Source organism: Opisthocomus hoazin, chromosome 25, assembly GCF_030867145.1.
Source record: "Opisthocomus hoazin isolate bOpiHoa1 chromosome 25, bOpiHoa1.hap1, whole genome shotgun sequence".
Classification (NCBI taxonomy): Eukaryota; Metazoa; Chordata; class Aves; order Opisthocomiformes; family Opisthocomidae; genus Opisthocomus; species Opisthocomus hoazin.
Genome location: NC_134438.1, coordinates 9,477,360 through 9,497,402, shown reverse-complemented (window position 1 = coordinate 9,497,402; position 20,043 = coordinate 9,477,360). Strand labels below are relative to the sequence as shown.

At 54.1% G+C, this 20,043-nt stretch overlaps 2 protein-coding genes across 3 annotated transcripts; both read right to left on the bottom strand.

The window, feature by feature from the left end:
* Positions 1 to 1,427: 1,427 nt before the first annotated feature.
* On the bottom strand, positions 1,428 to 8,544 carry LOC104336171 (membrane cofactor protein-like). Its single transcript, XM_075442966.1, has 8 exons — positions 8,427 to 8,544; positions 6,499 to 6,678; positions 5,534 to 5,713; positions 4,867 to 5,049; positions 4,124 to 4,312; positions 3,404 to 3,583; positions 2,670 to 2,869; positions 1,428 to 2,415 (listed from the first exon to the last, which is right to left on the bottom strand). The coding sequence occupies exons 1-8, from the start codon at positions 8,497 to 8,499 to the stop codon at positions 2,257 to 2,259; spliced, it is 1,344 nt and encodes a 447-aa protein (XP_075299081.1). The 5' UTR covers positions 8,500 to 8,544; the 3' UTR covers positions 1,428 to 2,256.
* A 421-nt stretch (positions 8,545 to 8,965) lies between these two features.
* On the bottom strand, positions 8,966 to 18,894 carry LOC104336172 (complement component receptor 1-like protein). Of its 2 annotated transcripts, none has more exons than XM_075442963.1 (14): positions 18,715 to 18,894; positions 17,436 to 17,586; positions 16,745 to 16,936; positions 16,113 to 16,209; positions 15,506 to 15,591; positions 14,881 to 15,093; positions 14,119 to 14,301; positions 13,379 to 13,567; positions 12,706 to 12,903; positions 11,511 to 11,693; positions 10,970 to 11,158; positions 10,345 to 10,524; positions 10,031 to 10,200; positions 8,966 to 9,845 (listed from the first exon to the last, which is right to left on the bottom strand). In XM_075442963.1, exons 2-14 carry the CDS (start codon positions 17,521 to 17,523, stop codon positions 9,690 to 9,692), a joined length of 2,124 nt encoding a protein of 707 aa, XP_075299078.1. In that variant the 5' UTR covers positions 17,524 to 17,586; positions 18,715 to 18,894; the 3' UTR covers positions 8,966 to 9,689. The 2 variants fall into 2 exon arrangements, with proteins under 2 accessions (XP_075299078.1, XP_075299079.1); XM_075442964.1 differs by lacking the exon at positions 18,715 to 18,894 and adding an exon at positions 18,388 to 18,702.
* Between the last annotated feature and the right edge of the window lie 1,149 nt (positions 18,895 to 20,043).

The window sequence follows — 20,043 nt, the reverse complement described above, 5'->3', positions numbered from 1 at the left end:
TGGTAGCATCACCCTCCCCAGCCCCTGAGCAGCACAGTGGGACCTGGGCAGGTCTCGCTGGTCCTCCCCACGCATCCCGCATCCCTGTACTCACCGTGAGCCACGGGCATGCCCAGGAGCCCCAGCAAGGCCAGCAGCCACACGAGGTGGCCAGACCCCGATGCCCCGCAGCCCGGGGTGCCTGGGTGCTTCCCCCGTCCTGGTTCTCCAGGCTTCATTGCAGCAATTCCTGTGCTCCTCTGCTGAGCACCGCTGGCTCCAAGGGGCTGTTTCTGAAGCTGGGAGGAGATGCAGCGCAGCAGCCTCAGCCAAGCCTCTGGAGCAGTGGAAACCTTTCCAGGACACCCACGGAGCGAAACCCGCCGGCAGGGACACAGAGAGCAGCCCGGGGTGGGGGACAACGGTCATCCACAGGCTGGGGTAAAGCCTCCTGGTCCTCCTGCCCCACCGTAACAGATGGGGGAATAACTCACCTCTTTTATTTGACCTGAGACTGGCAGCGAGGGCTGGCTAGCACAGTTTTACCAAAACCAAATGCTACCAGAGCAGAAAAGACCCCCACCCAGCCCCAAGCTGTATCCAGGGTAGGAAAATGCCTACTTAGTCATTTGCTGGCAGGTAATGCAACACATATCTTCCACAAACAGGGTTGGTGAAACAAAAAACACAAGCATTTCCCTTTTTGTTTGTTATTTTTTTTCTTCATTGCCTGACTCATTTGTAATTAGGAATGGGTGTAAGCAAACACATCTGCATACTGACTAACACTCCGAAATATCCCGTCTGACGTCAGTCAAGGCTGCTCAAACACCCTTGTAGATACACGCGGGACGTAACACCCAGCTCCTGCTCGTGCTGACGGGTGTCGAGCCTCACACAGGGAGACAGGACGCTTTCTGGTCGCAGTCCCCGGTGAGCACAAGGCGGAGGGGAGCGAGGCGTCACCCCGGGAGGGTGCAGCCCTGCTCTCCTCGTGGCACTCGGAGAGTGGGAGTGGGTCTGACAGTGCCTCGCGCTGCGGCTCTCCTTGCCGGGACGCGGTGAAGCACAGGATGCATTGCCAAAGCCTCTTTCTGCGTGAAGATGGGAGGCACCGTCTCTCCCCTGGGTATCGTGCTTTAGGCTCTAGTAACATTTAAAGCAACTCTAATAACTCATGAAAGTGTGCATCTGGCAACGATGGACCACTGCAAATGGCTTGTGCAGGAGCTGAGTGCTCGCCCTTCTCCCACGGAGCCCGGGCAGCGGCGTGCTGCCGTGCTGCTCGGTGCCCTCAGCCCCGCGGTGCCGGCCGTGCCGTGCCCGCTGCTGCTCCCCGAGCACCGGCCCGGCTGCCAGGGCTCAGCTCTCACTCAGAACAACCGTGGGACCATGCTGCAAATCGGCCTCATTGAGAGCCGGCGTGACAGATGACAGACACCCGTGGCTCCATCTCCATCTTTATTGCAATGCCGAGGGGAAGGAGTGATTGCTGCATCACTGAGCGACGTGAACCCATCATCCTTCGTTAAGTAATAAGAACAATCTCTGCTGTCTGATTCTCTGCACCTAACCTTACAACCTTTATTCTCAGCATTTGCTTGCCAAAAACAGGGACGTGGAAGATGACACTGCCACAGGTACCTGTCGAGCACAGACCTCTTGCCTGTTTTAAATCCAGGGATAAGCAAACAGAAGCCTTTACAAGTGCACTTCTTGTATGTAACTGCCCCTAACTAGATGAACAGAAACCATGAGCCAGATTAACAGCAAACCACGTAGTTAAGCACTCACTTCAGCACTGTTCTGAGACAGAAGTGCTGTGAGAGGCTGAGTTCGGGGCGGGCAGAGGGTGCGGCACGGCACAAGCCACTGGACAGAAGGTGAGGGCAGAAGCCCCTTCAGGGCACCAGACACTCATCTCAGCTAGAAGTTTACTTCCACCGACTTCAGTCCCCCTTCTCTCAGCTTAGCACAGTTTATGCAGTGACTCGGGGAAGTTCAATTTAATTTCTTACTATGCTTCCTGAAATCAAATGTGAAACACCACCTTTGTTAAATAGCGAACCAAGCTTGTCAGGGTTAAGGAGAAAGAGCAAAAACCTCTCTATGTGCTCTATCATCTATCGTAGCAAAAGCAGTCTGCCATACATTGGTTATTGTTTCTCTGGATATATGCATGCAGGCAGGAACCATAAAGCCACCGAGAGCCCTCTTACAGATACTGTGACTACACAACCTGTGTGTTCACCAAGGGAAAGGTGATCGCTACAGCACTCACTCGTTCAAGTTTTCTAGTTCCGCCTTTAGCTTTTTAATCTCCAAAACCAGTTTTTGTATTTCCAGCAGATTTTTCACTTCTGCTAAAGGCACACCGCATTCAAAGACCTCTTTAATATGATGAATCTCTTCGCATACATCAGCATCATCTTCCTTCTGTTAAAAAGTAAAACAAAACAAACAAAACCCAGAAAAAAAAGCACGTGAGATAGCACTGCAGCAGATGGACAGCCACCCACTCCTCAGCCCTGAGCCTCAACTTCTGTCCTGTTCACCATGCGCTGCCCCAGCACCGTCTGCATCCCCCACTGGTGCCATCAACCCAAAGCACTGAAGAACTTCAAGCAGATATTTTGCATGTCAGAAATCAGGCAGCGTCCACCCAGGAGCTCAGCCAGACTGGTACTCACACACTTGGGCAGCGGTGTCCAGCTGCCATCAGGCAAGCACGTGGCTGTCCAAGAGTCTGCAGAAGACAGGTCTCCGTCATTGGAAAAGTGGTATCCCTTCAGGCATTCAAAAGCAACGGTCGCATTTGTTTGGTACCACGTTTTACTGTCTGAAGTGCTTTTCAGCCTTCCATTGGCCACTTGTGGTTGTGGACACAGAACTGAAAGGAAAACCCAGAGCAGAAGGCAGCTCAGCAAGAGGGTCATCACTACGCAAGTAGGAAAAAAAACTAAGAAATTTGTGAAGACTGAGCCAGTGCAGGTGAACATAAGTCTGTGGAGCCGTGAAAGTAAACGTTAAAGCCAAGTTACTTCCCCAGGCCCTTCAAGAGGGGAGGGTGAAGGTCAGAACAGCCCCTGAGAGGAGTTACGCCGTTCTCTGACAATGTCTGATTCCGGGCATCCCTGTGCAAGAGTCTGCAGATCGACATTTGTCAGTAAGAATACACACTGAAGAGCAAGCCAGCAATGGTGCCGTCTGCTGACCTGGCTTAGACCCTCCTTTGTACAGGACTGTCAAGAAAAAAAATCAGCTTTTGCCTGGTAAACATCAAGTTTGGGAAGTTTGTTTCTTCCGCAAAGAGGGGCAGGTGCTGGGGAAGCCCCGAGGACAGACACGGCCACGCGATTCTGCACCCCGACCTCCCTGCCCGGTCCCCGCGGCCGCTGGCTCGGCTCCCGGGTCTGGTACCCACCTGGCTGGCAGGAGGGCAGGGGAGGGTGCCAGGCGCCGTCGGCCAGGCACCGGCTCTCGGCATCGCCGCGCAGCACGAAGCCTTCGTCGCAGGAGAAGCGCACGGCCGCCCCGTAGGGAAACGTGAACCTCTGCGGAGTCATCCTCCCCCGCTCGACCACGGGCCTGGGGCACCGAACCACTGCGGGAAGAGAGCGGAGGTGGGAGCGGTGGGTTTGGCTGCTGCCCGTCCCCAGGGACGGCGGGGAACTGGGTCAGGCGGGGCAGAGCCGCTCTTCCTGATGCTCTCTGTATCGGTTTTGTACTCAAAGACAAGAACTGACCCTCAGCTGCCTGCAGCAGCCCCCAAGGAGACCCTACCATTGCCTGGTGTTACTGAACAGCTCATGGTGCCGAGACCCTCGCACAGGAGCCGCAATGGTCGTTCAGGCATAGAATCATAGAGTGACGGAATGCTTTGGGCTGGGAGGACCTTTAGAGGTCATCTAGCCCAACCCCCCTGCAGTGACCGCCTGATGGCCCTCAATGTAGGAGAACCAGCATCTCCCATTTCCACATGGACCATTCCCCAGTCTGGAGCTGATGAGCCTGCAAACCAGCTTGCGAAGGACGCGGGACCTCCCCGCAGCCCTGCTTGCTTTTATTCCCGTTACGCTGAGCACAAACATCGCACCCCCAGCTCCCGGCTGCCGTCCGATCCCGTCCGGGAGAAACGGCTCACCCCTGCACGCCGGGGCAGGTCCGCTCCACGCCAGGTTCACCCCGTCAGCGGAGGTGCAGTAGACGGAGTCGTCCCCGATGAGGGACAGACCCTCCGCACAGCTGTACTTGACTTCTAAGCCGTAGGGAAACTGCTCCTGTCCCGAGGCAGAGTGCTGCCCGTTGGCGATTTTTGGAGGGGGGCCACAGTCTGTGAGAGAACAGAGAAAGAAAAAAATCAGGTTTTTCTGTATTCAGTCAGGGAGACAGAGGGGTGCAGAGAAGTAGCAGGAGAAGCCAGTTCTCGATGCTTCTAGTTAAGGTTGCTCTCCTGAAAGTCCTCCTCGCTTCTTGCCAGGTTTGGCCCTTGCTCTTCCAGTGTTCCCAGACCGACCCAGCTAACCACCCCCTGGCACGGCACAGCCCCAGTGCCACAGCACGTGGCCCCACTCCCTCCCCTTCAGCCCATCTTCCCTTATCCCCTCCTCTTCTCCCAGGTAAACGATCCTGCTCTTAAACAGCCTGAGGGAATGGTGAGTATCATAAACCTCTTAAACAGTCCCGTGAGAAAATGGCTGCAAGTCCCGTTACTCAACACGTTTTATCAATTACAGTTTTGATATACAAGATGAAAACATTAAAGCCATTTAGTGCTGTGACTTGGACCCCTTCTCCGAGCAGGGATGCAATTTTCTCCTTGCTGTTCCCACCCGCTGCAGCGTTGCCATCCCCGGCACCCACCGCGCTCGCGCCGAGCTCGCTCACCCTTGTCGCAGTACGGCACGGGGGGTCTCCACGTTCCGTCGGACCAGCACTGGATCCTCTGGTTGCCCCTCAGCACGTAGCCAGGGTCGCACTGAAACTCCGCCTGGTCCCCAAAGGCGTATTCGGCTTTGCCGGGGCCGAGCTCTCTGCCGTGGCGGATGGCTGGGCTGGGACACCGCGCCTCTGAGGAACACCGGCATCAGAAAGAGCTTCCACGGCGGGGGTCAGGGGGGAGAGCAGGAGACATTGCCACGGGGGTGTTCTCCCGCGGTGGGGGCTCGCTGACCTGCCAGGCGGCCTGCTGACACTGGCAGACGCCCCTGACCAGACCTGGCATGCTCAGGGACAGTAATTACGTGATAACAACCATTTCCCTTGGAAGGCAGCGTGATCTGAGCCCTGTAATTAGCTATAAATTGTGCTGAAGGGATGATACGTTACTCGCTGTACCACTGCATCGTTTGAACAGCTAAATAAACAACGTGAATTCAAGCTATTTCTTTCAAGCCCCGCTGCCCTTTGAACAGCAAAATTATTATTAGCGAGAGCCAAAGCACCGCTCTGTAAAGTCCTTACGGCACAGCACCGCTAGCGGGTACTTTGAAAACGATGTTATTTCCCCGTCATTAAATTGATGCTTTGGTGGCAAAGGAAATGGTGTACTTACTCCGGCAAAGCTTCGGGATTGCCGACCACGTGAAATTTTTAAGGCAAGTAGTTGTTGGAGAGACTTCGGGGAGCAAAGTGTACCCGGATCTGCAGGAGTAGGTCACGGTTGTCCCGACTGGGAACTCGCGCTGAGGCTTTCGGTCCGCGTGGTCGACGAGAGGAGGGTAGGAACAGTGACCTGGTGCCAGAGCAGGGGACAACAGGGACCCTCAGAGCTAGGAGGTCTCCACCAGCGACCCACCGGGGCTGAGCTCTGCCTTCGGGAGAGCCCAGCCTGCCCCGTGGGCAAGGGCAGAAACCCCAGGAAGAAGCAAGGGGCAGCAGCAACCCGGAGCATCGCTGTGGGGGGTGTGGGGGAGAACTGAAAAGGAAAAAAAATAAGGACGACAAATTCACCAGATGATGTGAATAACGAGAGGGAATATTCCTGTACGCTTTTGCATCTCGCTGGGTGCACCCTGCAGCAAGGGAAGACAGCCCTGCTGCGTTACCCTGGGGTGCTGAAGGAGCGGAGGGGACTCCTGCCACCACACGCCGGACAGGGCAGCTCGCCATGGTGCCCACCCACCAACCCACAGAATCACAGAATCACAGAATAGTAGGGGTTGGAAGGGACCTCTGTGGGTCATCTAGTCCAACCCTCCTGCCCAAGCAGGGTCACCTACAGCAGGCTGTAGAGGACCTTGTCCAGGTGGGTCTTGAATATCTCCAGAGAAGGAGACTCCACAGCCTCCCTGGGCAGCCTGGGCCAGGGCTCCGTCACCCTCAGAGGGAAGAAGTTCTTCCTCGGGTTCAGACGGAACTTCCTGTGCCTCAGTTTGTGCCCATTGCCCCTTGTCCTGTCACTGGGCACCACTGAAAAGAGCTTAAACCCCTCTCCTGCGAACGCTGCATGGGCTTTTATTGACAGGCAGGCAATTACACGGGGGAGAAAAACCAAGGAGAAGAGAGACCTGTGCCTACCTAGGGTGCAGGCGGGCACCCGCGGGTGCCATCTCCCGCTGCTCAGGCACCGCACGGTGGTGGTGGCACCCACGGGGATGTAGCCCGCATCGCACTTGAGCGTGGCTGTGCTGCCGTAGGTGAAGTTCTGCGCAGGGCTCAGCTGTCCGTGGGTGATGTCTGGGGCGGGACACTGAATCCCTGTGGAGCACCAGATAAAGAGGGTTTTCAGGGGTATTCTGACCGAATACGGTGACCAACTGTCACTGCACCTCTCTGACAAGTAAGGGAAGACAAATCACATGAACAAATGCAGCAGCTGAGGCAGAGAGAGCAGGGGTTAATAAGCGTCCTGAGCAGCCATCGTCAGTACGACTCCAAGCGCGTAGTGCTCCCGTTGCACGGGATCCAACACGACTTCTGCCCTTCCCCAGCAGCGCTTGCTGCAGCAGGACCCAGCCGCGTGCTCAGGAGCGGGGTGACTCCGGGGTGCTGGCACCCACAGAATCACAGAATGGCAGGGGTTGGAAGGGACCTCTGTGGGTCTTCTAGTCCAACCCTCCTGCCCAAACAGGGTCACCTACAGCAGGCATCACCCCACCTCCAGCTTTACAACAAACTGGGGGCTCTCCTGCAATGGCGTCACCTCTGTCACACACCTACATCGCTGGTGGCCCCACAACAGGCTGTTTTGTCTACCTACCGTTACCTCCCATGAGAAATATTTTGGGGCTGGTCACAAACTGTGATAACAGAGAAAACTAAACTAACAGCAGCTATAACTGGGATTTTCTCATGCCTTACAACGGATGTTGGCAGGTCACCAAGACACAGTGGGTCTCTTAAATCCCACCTGGTCCACAGCAGCATCCCAGGCACCATCACCCCGCACCGCATCCGGGCAGCGCTGGCGACGCTGCCTTTGGCACCAACACCCACGGGAAGAACATCGCCGTGCTTGTACGGGTCTTCCCCAGGCCCCGGGCCCCAGCATCGGCACCCCGTTGGTATGTTTGGATTTGGAAAACAGACTGAGAAGTCCCGTGAATTAAAAAATAATAATAATAATTTAAAAAATGGGTTGTAAAGGCGGTGCTGGCGGCTGGGGGGCAGGAGATGCCTCTGCAGGGCGGTGCTGCAGATGCTGTGCTCGCAGGAGAAGCTGCTCAAAAGGCCTGATTTTAAAGGAACTGTCAACTTGCAGGCAGAAACTGCAAGTTATTCCCCTTCCCAGAGACATTAGTCAGCAAAACTCCACTTCTCCTGTACTGAAGCCAGCCTGCGGGATGCGTGACCATTCACCAGCTGCCTGCAGCGTGTCTGCAGGCTGCCTCAGTGCTTAAGCATCAGCCTTGCTCCTGATAACACTCAAATTGCTAACTATGACCCTTTAAATGGTAAAACCCATAAATGGTAAAACCCATTACCTGTCTAATTGGCTCTTTCCACCTTACCACCATCTGCATCTTGAGCCCCAGACCATCAGGACATCCTCTGACCCTGAGAACAACTCAGCTAACGCATGATGACCAAGGCAAATGGTGATCTACTCCCTGTGACCAGGTTCGGAGCTCCAGACCAGAAGAAGTTCTGCAGACAAGAGACCTGGCCCCGGGACGAGCTGGTAGCCTCTGAGCCAGCCGTACTTCGCACCGGTCCCAGGGGGACACCCATACCCCAACGTAAGGCTTTTGAAAAGCGTTGGGAATTTTGGGTGGCTCTTTGCAAGTATCTAGAGGTGCAGCTAAAGAGGAGAAATGGGCAATTAGAAGCAGCCATCGAGCTCAGACCTTCCTCGCAAGAACATCAGGCACTGAAAGAGGTTAGCAGCGACTTCAGCCAGAGGAAATTCTCCTGCTGAATTTCACCGACCCGGTTGTCGCGTGTTTGATCTGTAAGCAAAGCTGAGCCACACAAGCAGAGAAAAGGGGCAGGGGAGCGACACTCACCGAGACTCCCGGCCGGCTGCAGCACCAGCACCACCACCGCCAGCAGCCGCCCCGGCCGGAGGGTCGCGGGCATGGCGCGGGAGCGGCCGGCCCAGAGCCTGGCCACGCCGAGAGCCCTCCGCTGCGCCGGGGAAGGGGAAGCAGCCGTGGGAAGTTGGGGACAGCCAGCCGAGCCACGCTGACGCTGCCACCCCCAGCCCACTGACCTGCCCAAGGCGAGGGCTGCCCGCCCTGAGCTCCCCGCGAGGATGGACCGTGGGATGGAACGCTGCTCTGCCGTCTTTCCCGGCAGGGACAGCAGGGATAAAGCCATTTTACAGCTCAAGCCGCTCTGCAACATCCCGGCCCCGTTTCTGAGGTGCCACGGATTCGCTCTGCCGCTTCGCCCCGGGGTCTGGCGGGCTGCAAACACCCCCCACACAGCCCTGCCCCACGCCCAGGGACCAGCAGCCCTCCGTGCCTCCTCAAGGGGTGACCACTGACGCGCCTCTCTCCTCTCCTATAGGCAGGACACAGTTACTAAAAGCCAGACACAGCTGTCATGACATTTGCAGCTTTATTATTATCTTGTGGTGAAGGAGTACTGGTCTGATCACAAGACACATGCTAACAGAGCGCTTCCCCTTTACTGGATGCTGCAGAAAAGACTCAGCTGTCTCTTTCTTTATGCTTTCATTTCCAACCACTGCAGCGACGGGCACTGCCGCGGCCTCGGGTACGTCTGTCCTGCTTGGGAACTAAACTCTGCATTTCTGCTTCGCTAGGAGACAGGCTCTGAAGTTTTCTTCATTGTGCCTGCTCTGAAGGTCACAGCTAATTAGGCAGCTAAGTGCTTGTTCACAATAATTAATGCAACCTATATGGACGGCGGAGCGATGGGCTATACTGGATTGCAGCAGCCGTGGGGCAGCTGCGGGCTGGTGGCTCTTACCCTGTCCATGGCCTGTCTGCGCGGGGTCTGCTCGGCTCCGACAAAAATCTACTTCCCACTCCGTTCCTTTCTAGCTGCGCGCTCGTCAGTATAACAAACACATCTAAATGTAAAGCTTTAAAATGTAAAGTGATGTACAAACCTAACCCAGTGAGCTCTAACAGAACGAGCCAGAAGTCACTTTCTGACTCCTCGTATGACTAAATCCGATTGGTAAGTTTTGTTCTGGCTACTTAAGTATCAGCAGAAATTACAAAGTCATAAAAAATCCTCAGTCAGCATGATTATTCAACACGCAAAGAGAACGGTTCTTATGACCCCAGGGAAAACAGTCAGCCATATGCTGTGGATTTTAGCTCCTTCTCAAGTTTCTGGATCTCCAGGTAGAGTTTCCGGATCTCCAGCAGAGTTTTCAGTTCTGTCAGAGGAACTCCACACTGGAAATCTTCCCTGTTTCGAAGAATCTTCTTGCACATATCATGCTTTTTCTTTAAAAGAACCAAAACAGAGAGGGCATGAGGCTGCGCTGCAGGGAGCCACGTGCCACGCATCCCCTCGGCCAGGCCAGCCCTACTGCAACGAAGCGACGGCACCCACGGGGTCGGACCAGGGCTGTGCCAGGCGAGGGATGGGGCAAGGCACAGGCAGAGCCTGGGCAGACAGTGGTACTTACACACGTGGGTGGTGGTATCCAAGTGCCGTTAGCTGAGCAGGTAACTTCTGATCTTGCTAATTGATGGCCTTCAACTTCGCAGTAGAACAGCAGAGTTTCATTCACCTCGTACGATGATTTGTAAGAGTAAACCGTCAGGTCCTCCTGTCCCGAGGGCGGGATACACCGAACTGGAAGGAGAATGCACGACAAAAATTAATGTGATGGGAGGAGACAACGCCCTGCAAATTCCACCTCTCGCTGGTGATTCAAAGGAGCAGCAGCCCTGGCCTGGGCAAACCAGCTGCAGGGACCTGCCCGGGTCTGGTACCCACCTGGCTGGCAGGAGGGCAGGGGAGGGTGCCAGGCGCCGTCGGCCAGGCACCGGCTCTCGGCATCGCCGCGCAGCACGAAGCCTTCGTCGCAGGAGAAGCGCACGGCCGCCCCGTAGGGAAACGTGAACCTCTGCGGAGTCATCCTCCCCCGCTCGACCGCGGGCTTGGGGCACCGAACCACTGCGGGAAGAGAGCGGAGGTGGGAGCGGTGGGTTTGGCTGCTGCCCGTCCCCAGGGACGGCGGGGAACTGGGTCAGGCGGGGCAGAGCCGCTCTTCCTGATGCTCTCTGCATCAGTTTTGTACTCAAAGACAAGACTTGACCCTCAGCTGCCTGCAGCAGCCCCCAGGGAGACCCTACCATTCCCTGGTGTTACTGAACAGCTCACGGTGCCGAGACCCTCGCACAGGAGCCGCAATGGTCGTTCAGGCATAGAATCATAGAATGACGGAATGCTTTGGGCTGGGAGGACCTTTAGAGGTCATCTAGCCCAACCTCCCTGCAGTGAGCAGGGACATCTTCAGCTCTGGGTTTGGAGCTCCTGGACCAGGGCAGGTAACGGGTCTGGGGCTTAGCCTCAGCATCGCACCCCCAGCTCCTGGCTGCCATCGGGAGAAACGGCTCACCCCTGCACGCCGGGGCAGGTCCGCTCCACGCCAGGTTCACCCCGTCGTCGGAGGTGCAGTAGATGGAGGCGTCCCCGATGAGGGACAGCCCCTCTGCACAGCTGTAGGTCACCTCCGCGCCGTAGGGAAACTGCTCCCGTCCCGAGCCAGAGTGCTGCCCGTTTGCGATCTGTGGAGGGGGGCTGCAGACTGTGGAATAAAGGGGATTGATAAGAAAAAAAAAAAAAATGCATGATTAGCATATTCAGGTGAGAATCAAAATCACTTCTGGGAAATCAGTACAAGATTTAACCATGTTTGTAGCGCGGCAAATTCACATGAAGTTGCTGCCTGGCTTCTTGCCTCTTACAGCAGCTCAAGGCTCCCACTTCTTGCTCGGCTCCCGACATCTCCAGGGAGAGGAGACCTGAGCCTGTCAGCCCGTGAGCCGGTGACCATCGTCCCACTGCCCAGAAGCAGATGCTGAAGGCAGGTCTCTTGCTGCCTGCAGTTTCTGCACACCCGTGCACGAGATTTCCTCTCAGCACCGCGTTACACGTACCTTTATCACAAAACGGTAACGGGGGAGCCCAGCTCTCATCAGCCTGACACTCGACAGAGCCCTCGCCCCTGAGGGCATAGCCCGAATCACACGCCAACCTCAGCCGGGTCCCAACTGTGTAGTCGTTTTTGCTTTTATAAACTTCTGTGCCATGAGCTGTATCTGGCTTTGGACAATGAGGCTCTAGAAACAACAAAAAATAAAGGATGTCATGTATTTTCAGAAAGAACTTCAGTGAAGATGGTTTCTATGGAGAAGACAGTTATCAAAAACATCTGAACCCTGGAAAAAAGGGGGCTGCCATCCAGACGCAGGTCTCAGCGCTCAGCTCCGAAAGGAGTTTCTGCTTCTACGATCGGGTTTCTCTGAGGCTGTTGGGAAAGGCACATGCTGCAGAGCTGGTCCATGCCCGACCGAGCCTCCCCTCGGGCTCTTGCACCACGCACCGTTGCCGTCCCAGGGACTGCAGCCCCTGCTTTCCCACGGAGCTGTACCCGTGAGGCTGCTGAGCACCTCGCAGGGAGCGTCAGGGCCAGGACAAGGAATCCTCCGTGCTCTAAGGCTGGCTGGCCTGTGAGGTGGAGCAGGCTCTCTCCTCCTGGGAAGGTCTTCCTGAGCTTTTGGGCTCAGGGTGCTTCCAGCAGCTCGCTGAGGTTGCTCTGGTGCCCCATTGCTGGGTTATTAGTTTTAGAGCTGTCAGTTATTTATGCTGTTGCATTTTCTTCTGAGAGGGGAAATGCACTGAGAACATGCCCTGCTCCCAAGCCTCACGTCAGCAAACCAGCACGGCTGTGCTCCAAAGCACAAACCACATCCCCTTCCAGCTGGGTAGAAGTCTCCCAGGCTGCTTAGGAACCTCCTAAGCCTCTAAAAGCTACCCACACCCCCCCTTCCCATCCCACCTCCCTAGACACCAGCTCAGCTCCCGGCAAAACACCCGTACTTTTCCCACAGGGATCCCCAGGCAACGTAATGATCCATCCGGATATTTTGCTGCCCCTCTCCTCCAGGTTGACACAGGAGGACTAGATCTGGGGGTACGCTGCAGCCTGTCCTGCTGCTGCCAACGTCTGAGGCCACGTCTAGCGTTTTCTGCAGCCGTCAGCAGACGACTGCGCTGCACGGAGCGACCCAAACCTTTGCAGCCAGAAATGAGTAGCTGCCAAGTCAACGTGTTTGAGTGATCCTCACCTACCTTGAGCGCACTCTGGGACCGGTGGATCCCATCTGCCGTCACTTGTACACTGAAGCACAACGTTCTTGCTGCGACCTTTGAAAGCGTAGCCATCGTTACACGTAATTTCAAGTCTGTCTCCGTACACGTAATAATCTTTAGGTTCCCATGCAGGTAAGGGTTTTCCATTCCTGACGTCTGGAGTTTGGCAACGAATTCCTGCGAAACGCCAGACATTAGTGAGGGTGAAACCACGGGAGAGCCCTCTGGATGACAGCAGATTCAGTGTAAACCGAAGGATGAACGCTTGGCAAGCCAAAGACACATCACAACATAAAATCCACCCCAGCAACATTGCTGGGTGCTCCTGGGGGGACAGGGTGTTTGCAAGGGACTCTGCACCTGCAACCTCCCCCTGGATGGACCAAGGGGCCCTCGACACCGCAATGGCTTTTCCCACTGGTTCAAGGGAGTAGAAAGCATAGCTGGTAAACAAAGCAGAGAAAAGCCAGTGGCTGGGGAACAGAGCAAAGGGTTCAAGAGTCCCAGCGAAGGCCAGAGACGTGCCAAGCTGGGCAGCTGGAGCATCCTCCCTCTTTCCCCCACCCTGCACGACAGCAGACCATGTACAGCTTCTTCACTTGGGTACACTCGTGGTCTGGCAGAGTTGTAAGGCAAAGGGACGCACGCTCACTTTCACAAGGCTGTGGGGTTTCGGTCCAGGTAAAATCCGGCAGGCACCTGATGTGCCGCGTGGTTTCCCCCGGGCTGAACTGGTGGCCGTCCCTGCACTCGTAGGTGACGACGGTCTCCGCAGGAAACAGATTGCCAGCCAGTCTCGCTTTAACAGCGTTGCGCACGTCCGGAGGGTCGGCGCAGCTGCCTAGGAACGAAATGCCAATTTAAGGACGTCGGCAGGGTGAAGCCAGCGAGGCCCGTCACGGTATGTAACCAAACAGAGAGAATTTGGGGAAAAATCGTGGGCTCGCATTGCTCTAAGACACACTTCATCGTCCGTGTTCAGTAATGCTCAAGAGCGAATGCAAAGGAGACAAATGAAAAAATATGAAGAATTTCAGCCTGCATGTTAATTTTCACTGTTACAACAAGATATAATTTCTAATAAAGTTTATACTATCTGAGGCTTTACCAACAAACTTTTAACATATTAAGTACAGTAAGGTTAATTTGGAATTCTACTGAGAAGAGCTCACCAGCTTGAACAGGACAAGGCTTTATTCTCTACGGCCCCAAGCCATAAATTCCTAAAGTCACCTTAGTGCTGCAGTGACATCAGCCAAAAAATAAAAAAATAATCCCAGAAGTTAAATGTTGGAGCTGTCACTTTCCCGACCTAATCCTTCCCCGGAGGGGTGGGAGCTCCGCGGCAGCAAAGCCGCGGGGTGCGGGGAGGGCAGGGGCCAGCAGACTCACTCAGCTGGCAGCGCGGCAGCGGGGGGTCCCAGAGGCCGTTCTCTCTGCACGTGGACGCGTCGCTGCCGTTCATGGCGTAGCGGAAGTCGCAGTCGAACATGACGGTGTCTCTGTAGGTGTACTGAGGCCGGTACCCGCTCAGCAGCCTCCCGTTCTCCACGCTCGGATGCTCACAGTTAATCACTGCGGAGGGGAAACGCCACCACTTAGGAAATCAGCAGTTACACTCAGGAGGGGAGATGAGGGTATTAAAAACGTTCTCATAGCATAAGATGCCTTCACCAAAAAGGCTGAAAAGGGACATGACAAGGTAGCAGGCTAACGTGGTATTTCTGTACACCTTACTCCATTTTACAGCACTTCTTTATTTCACTCTTTATATTAAGGCAAAGTGTAAGAGGAGCATAGGGAAGGCAGCAGGTATCATAGCAGGTTTCTGAATTCTTTGCAGGCATTATGTTTTACACTGGCTGGCAGGTAAGACACATTGTCTGGTCTGAGAAGGCTGATAAAATCCCCTTCCCATGTCCCTGCTGACCTGGTGACAGTGAGCAGTCACGGTCCCTGCGAGGGGACTCCCTGGATCCTGTTGCTGCTACCAAACTCAGAGGGTCTCCTCTGAGAGAGGCGATTCCAGCAACAGCAAGGAGAGGGACAGCCCCGGGGCAGCAAACAGCGTTAGCGGAGCAGGGGGTCCGGCCGGTGCCGTGCCCCGGCCAGCTTGCGCACGCGTTCCTCGCCCCGCGCGCGGGAGCAGCTCACCCTTGCACTCCGGGGCTGGCTTGTTCCAGACGCCGTTTACGTTATCTGTGGTTGTGCAGAAAATAGAGGCATCTCCCACTAGCGAGAAAGGTCTCTCTCCCCTGCTGACAGTGTGGCACCGGTACGTGACCGATGCTCCGTACTCAAAGAGCTCTTTGTCGGTTCCGCTGTGCTCCCCGTTAGCTATTTCTGGAGGGGGCAAACACGGTATTGCTGGGGAAGGGAGGGGGAAGATGGTAGAGGGAAGGAAGAAGAAGAGAGAGAGAACTTAATTCGTTTCAAACCAAAGGTTTGGTAAGAAAAAAGTTGAAACAGGAGGTGCCCGAAGGGTCAGAAATTCAGGGCAGGTCTGAAGGGAGCTGCATGCCAGCCCGCAGGCAGCAGAGCTCTGACCCGGGCAGCGAGTGGCTTGGGGATACACCACTCTCGCACGCAGCTGCCTAACTCCCAGACACTGAATAAACTTTTCTGCAGGATGTTGCAGGAAGAAAAACACAAAGAAAAAACATCTTTCCAGCCTCCACGGTGCATCAAACTGCTGAACTCCCCAGCAAGGCAACGCGACGGCTTCTTCACCCATCCCAGTAACATTTAAGCAGTAAATCAGTTAAGGAACTCTACTTACGCTCACAGATGGGAATATCCCTGTCCCAGGTAACAACCCCGTTTTTAATCACACACTGCATTTGAGAAGTTCCAACCAGTCTGTACCTGTGTGAAACAGGGGAGAGGGAATTACTGCACAAACTAACATCACCACCAGGACAATTTTCGCTTTCTTATCGTAATTACAGCTAATCAGAAATTTGCCATCAATGTCATTTTTTCAGTGACACACTGGCTTTTGACAAAACCCCTTTTAAAATAAAAAAATATATATAGTTTCTAAGGAAAAACTGTCCACTTTATCAGCCAGCTGTAGTTATCATTACAGCTCCGAGTTCATTATTGGTGTCTTCTCTTCAAACAGCTGCTGAAACATTGGAAATGGTTTAGAAAGGGCCAGGAGAGTGAACCTGAGTTTGGGAAGAACTGCCTCAAAGTACGAGATTAAGAAAACTCGGTCAGTCTTAAAACTCTCAAAGGAAAGCTTCAAAGGTATTTCAGTCACAGTCCGCAGTTACCGACGCTGCTAAGGCTTCCGACAGCACAGGCTGTAACCTAGAGGGCAAAGACTTCTGGAAAACGGCTGGGGAAGAAGAGGCCCCATGCCCTGAGGCCTCCCGCCTTACCCGGTGTTGCAGGTGAAGTTCACTGCTGAACCAAAGCTGAACTCTCCTAGGAGGAGTCTGCCGTTGGCCGGCTCTCCGGGGTAGGGGCACGGCTTTGCTGGGGGACAACAGGGCTGGAGTTAGTTCTTATTTCAGTTCATTGAAGAATCAGGAAAATGCAGCAGGAAAGTGGAAGACTCCTCCAGTATTGAGCAAGGGGATGGACCAGAGACCTCCAGAGATCCCCTCCAACCCTAAATTATTCCATGATTCACAATCCCCTTCAAGACCTGCAGCCAGCCTCTGCAGTCTGCCTGGGGTTTTGCAGTAACCCTGGCAAGAGTGGCAGCCGTTCTTCACAGCCACAGGATTCCCCTACTCCAAGTTTGAAATGCTTTTTTTGAACCAAGAGTTACAAAGTGCCTGAGCAGAAGCGCATCCTTTGAGTCAGCAGCCAAACACAGCCAGCATCAAAGCAGATTTCAGCTTTCGCCATCGCTGCCAGTACTTAGCAGAACACACCGGGTATTTCACATCAGGTCACGAACCTCCCACCGTCCCCTGAGGTCACTTTGGATACTGCTCCAACAAAACGAGCTCATAGCATCAGCGGACAAAAAACAAAATCAAAAGTCAACCCAGAACATACTCACGTGTACAGATCTCCTTTGATCCGTGCCAATTACCGTTCCTTCCACAAACAAGGAGATTTTGGGTATTCATCTTTCTCACATAACCTGGACGACAGACGTATTCCACCCTTGAATTATAGGGAAATCTGGTAATGTCCTGGTATTTCTCTTTGAGCTCTGCAGATAGGAGACGCGGCGGAGCATCGCAGGCACCTGCCAACAGAAACTCTGTCAGAAAGATGCTGGGAGGAAAAGCAGCGGGAGTTCAGGCCTGATTTACTCTGAAGGTCCGGGTGAGGACACCTCGGTGGCCTTAAAAACCCTTAAAGCTAGAAACAAGGAGGAGAAGTGCAGTCTGTGAGTGGGGATGGCTGAGGCTGGCAGAGTCAGGGAGGAGCATCACCCCACAAGGTCCTGTTCCCTCCTCACACCTCATCCACGAGTTTCCAAAGCTGGTCACGAAGTCCAGTTCACCGTTTCCTCTCCCCAGTCAGTACAAATCACTGCACCTTCGGCTGCTGGAATAATCTGACATCCCTTTTACACATAAGGGAAGACAAGGCAAAGGAAGATGGATTCTGATCACAAAGATTTACAAAGTGCTCAAAATGCAAAAGCAATGAAGAAAGAGAAGGATCCAAGTGTTGTGAACCCCAGGAAAAGGTTTTCCTTTGAGGGATCTTAGTTTACCCCAACGGACTCGTTCACTTACTCTGGACAGCCACGACGAGAGCAGCGGTGAGGAACAACCCAAGGACAACGCCCCGATCCCTCTGCCTCCCCGGCCCCAGAGCTGGCATCTTTCTTTATTCCTGTCCGGAGACCCCACAGAAGTTATGACATTCTTTTTCCAGGCCAGACACCTGTAAAAATAGCAAGGGGGTATTTACACTCAGGATAACCATAGCTCACGCGGACAGGTCTCATTTCTCCATCCTTGTGCTGTTCCTAGAGTCGTGGCTGGGGACCAGGAGCTGCAGGAGCTATTGCAATACGCTGAAGAGTGGAGCAGCTCCTCTGCTGCCTCCTCTCCGGCCAACGGGAGCCAGACCCAGCGCGGAGGAGCTGGATTTGGGGGAGGAAGGCTGGCTCCAGCAGACCAGACCGAGATGTGAAAATTGAATGGAAGGACAGCTGATCGCAGATGTTAAGCAACTCCCAAAGGCTTTAATCCAATCCCGTAATTTATTTGCATTTTTGAGAATGCAGCTTTTAATTAAAAATTTAAAATAAAATTTAAGAAAAAAAAAATAGGACTAACAGCTCCACTCAAACCATAACATAAATACTTGGTTGCTTGTCAGATTTGACTTGGAAACACTGTACTGCCAACAGTGTTCTTCCCAATCAGCCAAATTCATACCTGCAGGGCCATGAGTTTATCTACGCCTTCTGGAGAGTCTCCTAAAACATACCTTATGGGTAAAACATATTTTGAGGAAAAAATTATCTCTTGGAAGCAGATTCACAGTCAGACAAAACCCTGCGGAGTCAGTGCAGTCCCCTAACAACAAATTACACGCAGAGAGAGAGAAGTACATGGCCAAAGAGGTACATCAGCTTGGTGCAATTAATGCTAACTGGAGTAAAGCTGTAATGAACAAAAGCCAATCAGGAGACCGAATTGCTTCACAAAATTGAATTTAATTGCAATGCGGACTAACCTGGCACCCCTAGAGATCAGCAAGAGTCCTCTCTGCCTTTGTGATCCAGGATCATCATTTCTGAGCCTAAAGCCTCCCGACGTGATGCACGCTCCAAGCGCTTGCCTTCCTCCGGGAAACGAGGGAGTCTCTCAATGCTTTCTGCCCCAAACCTAACGCTTCTCACGGCTGTTTCATTCCTCTGGCTTTCCTTCAATCCTTGTTACAGCCCTCGGTTTAGTGTGATGTGATTTGCTAATCTTCGTGCCTGCCAGAGCTGCAAGAAAGCTCCAACCCAGTTCCCAAGAGCAACATCACCTGAAGCCGTACAGCTCGAGGCTGTCCTACCTGGATGTCTGGTGGCAGGAGATGGAGAGACCCGGCGCGTTCGGCTCTTGCGAGACAAAGCGATGACTGTCCTCGCCCAGTCCCCCCGGCTGCAGGCACGGCAGCGCTGAAGGAGGAGTTACGATACGCCTACACGCTCAGATACGGCTCCATGCAGAAAAGTTCGAATTCTGCAGAGACCAGAGTTGTGCCAGTTGACCCATAAATCATTAACTCCTCCTCTGAGCAAGAAGGAAGTAGTTTATTCAACCCACAAAACAAAACACTAGAAGTCTGAATGCAACCCAAGCAGATGTTGAAATTGTTTATTTTCTGTGTGGAGCTGCCAACTCTTTGTTGAGATGATCCTTGCTGAGCGGGATGCTGCCTGTTCCTGCCTGCAGCAACGGCATCTGGCCAGCACCTGGCCCCAGGTGATGCCCAGGGACCTTGGGCACACTATGGGGACCTCCTCAAGAGGACTGCTTCACCCTGGGGCACATCAACCATGAGCTCATCTCTTCTGACCTCACAAGTCTATGGCCAGTGTTCAAAATACAGTTTCTTCAACCAGCTCCACCTAATCCCATTAAAGCAACACCAGCCGGAGCTCAGCAGCACATGAGGTCCCGGGGAGCATCACTCAGAGCGGGACACCCAGGTCCACGATGGGAACCCAGCTGCCCTTCGTCTCATCGAAAGCTGTTCCCAAATCTGGCTGTCACTGCTGGGTCATTTTCCAGTAACAAGGGTCTTGGCAGAAGCTGTAACCATTTGCTCCTTTTGCACTTTGGCTGCACGGCTTCATCCAGGCTTGAATGACCATCAAGAACCTGGCAAGGGACTTTCTGCCCTGGGTTGTGCTTCTCACAGGTATTGGCCTGTTCTGCCACATCTGAGGGGTTTTGCCAGTAAAATTTACAGTGTCCCTACACTGAGTGGGTATTTTACCTTCCTGAAGTTCACCCGAGTCCACGCCAAAACGCAAGGAAACAGATTCAGTTCTCACTCTAACACAGGGCAGCAGGCTGCCTGCCCTCGCCCTGCGAGCAGGGGCTTGCTCCCAACGTGCCCCTCGTCGCTCCCCAGCAGGCACTGACCTCCACTAAATTTTTACAAGAATCCAGCTAACTGCAAACACAAACATAGCCTTTCTAGATCCCTCTTTTTTCCAGATGACTCAGAACAAGCTGATTTGTGGGGCCCAGAATCAGCAGCTTCCCCGCCGGCACCCAGGAGGTTGTTTGGCACCCGCACAGGGTGCTCACGGCCGCATCAGCCAGAGCACAGCAGCACCGACCGCCGTCTCCTGCCCCACACCCCTCAGTCCTCCTCAACCCGCAGCTTGCA

Bases quoted from the DNA above. Each gene is read 5' to 3' on its own strand.
- LOC104336171 (XM_075442966.1), bottom strand. From the start codon at position 8,499: ATGCCCGCGACCCTCCGGCCGGGGCGGCTGCTGGCGGTGGTGGTGCTG. The intron at 5,714-6,498 runs GTAGGCACAGGT...CTCTGGCACCAG, and splicing joins GGTGCCCGCCTGCACCCTAG to GTCACTGTTCCTACCCTCCT. The intron at 4,313-4,866 runs GTGAGCGAGCTC...GTTCTCTCACAG, and splicing joins CGTGCCGTACTGCGACAAGG to ACTGTGGCCCCCCTCCAAAA.
- LOC104336172 (XM_075442963.1), bottom strand. From the start codon at position 17,523: ATGCCAGCTCTGGGGCCGGGGAGGCAGAGGGATCGGGGCGTTGTCCTT. The intron at 15,592-16,112 runs GTAAGGCGGGAG...TGTTTCACACAG, and splicing joins AACTTCACCTGCAACACCGG to GTACAGACTGGTTGGAACTT. The intron at 11,694-12,705 runs GTAGGTGAGGAT...TGTTGTTTCTAG, and splicing joins GGTCCCAGAGTGCGCTCAAG to AGCCTCATTGTCCAAAGCCA.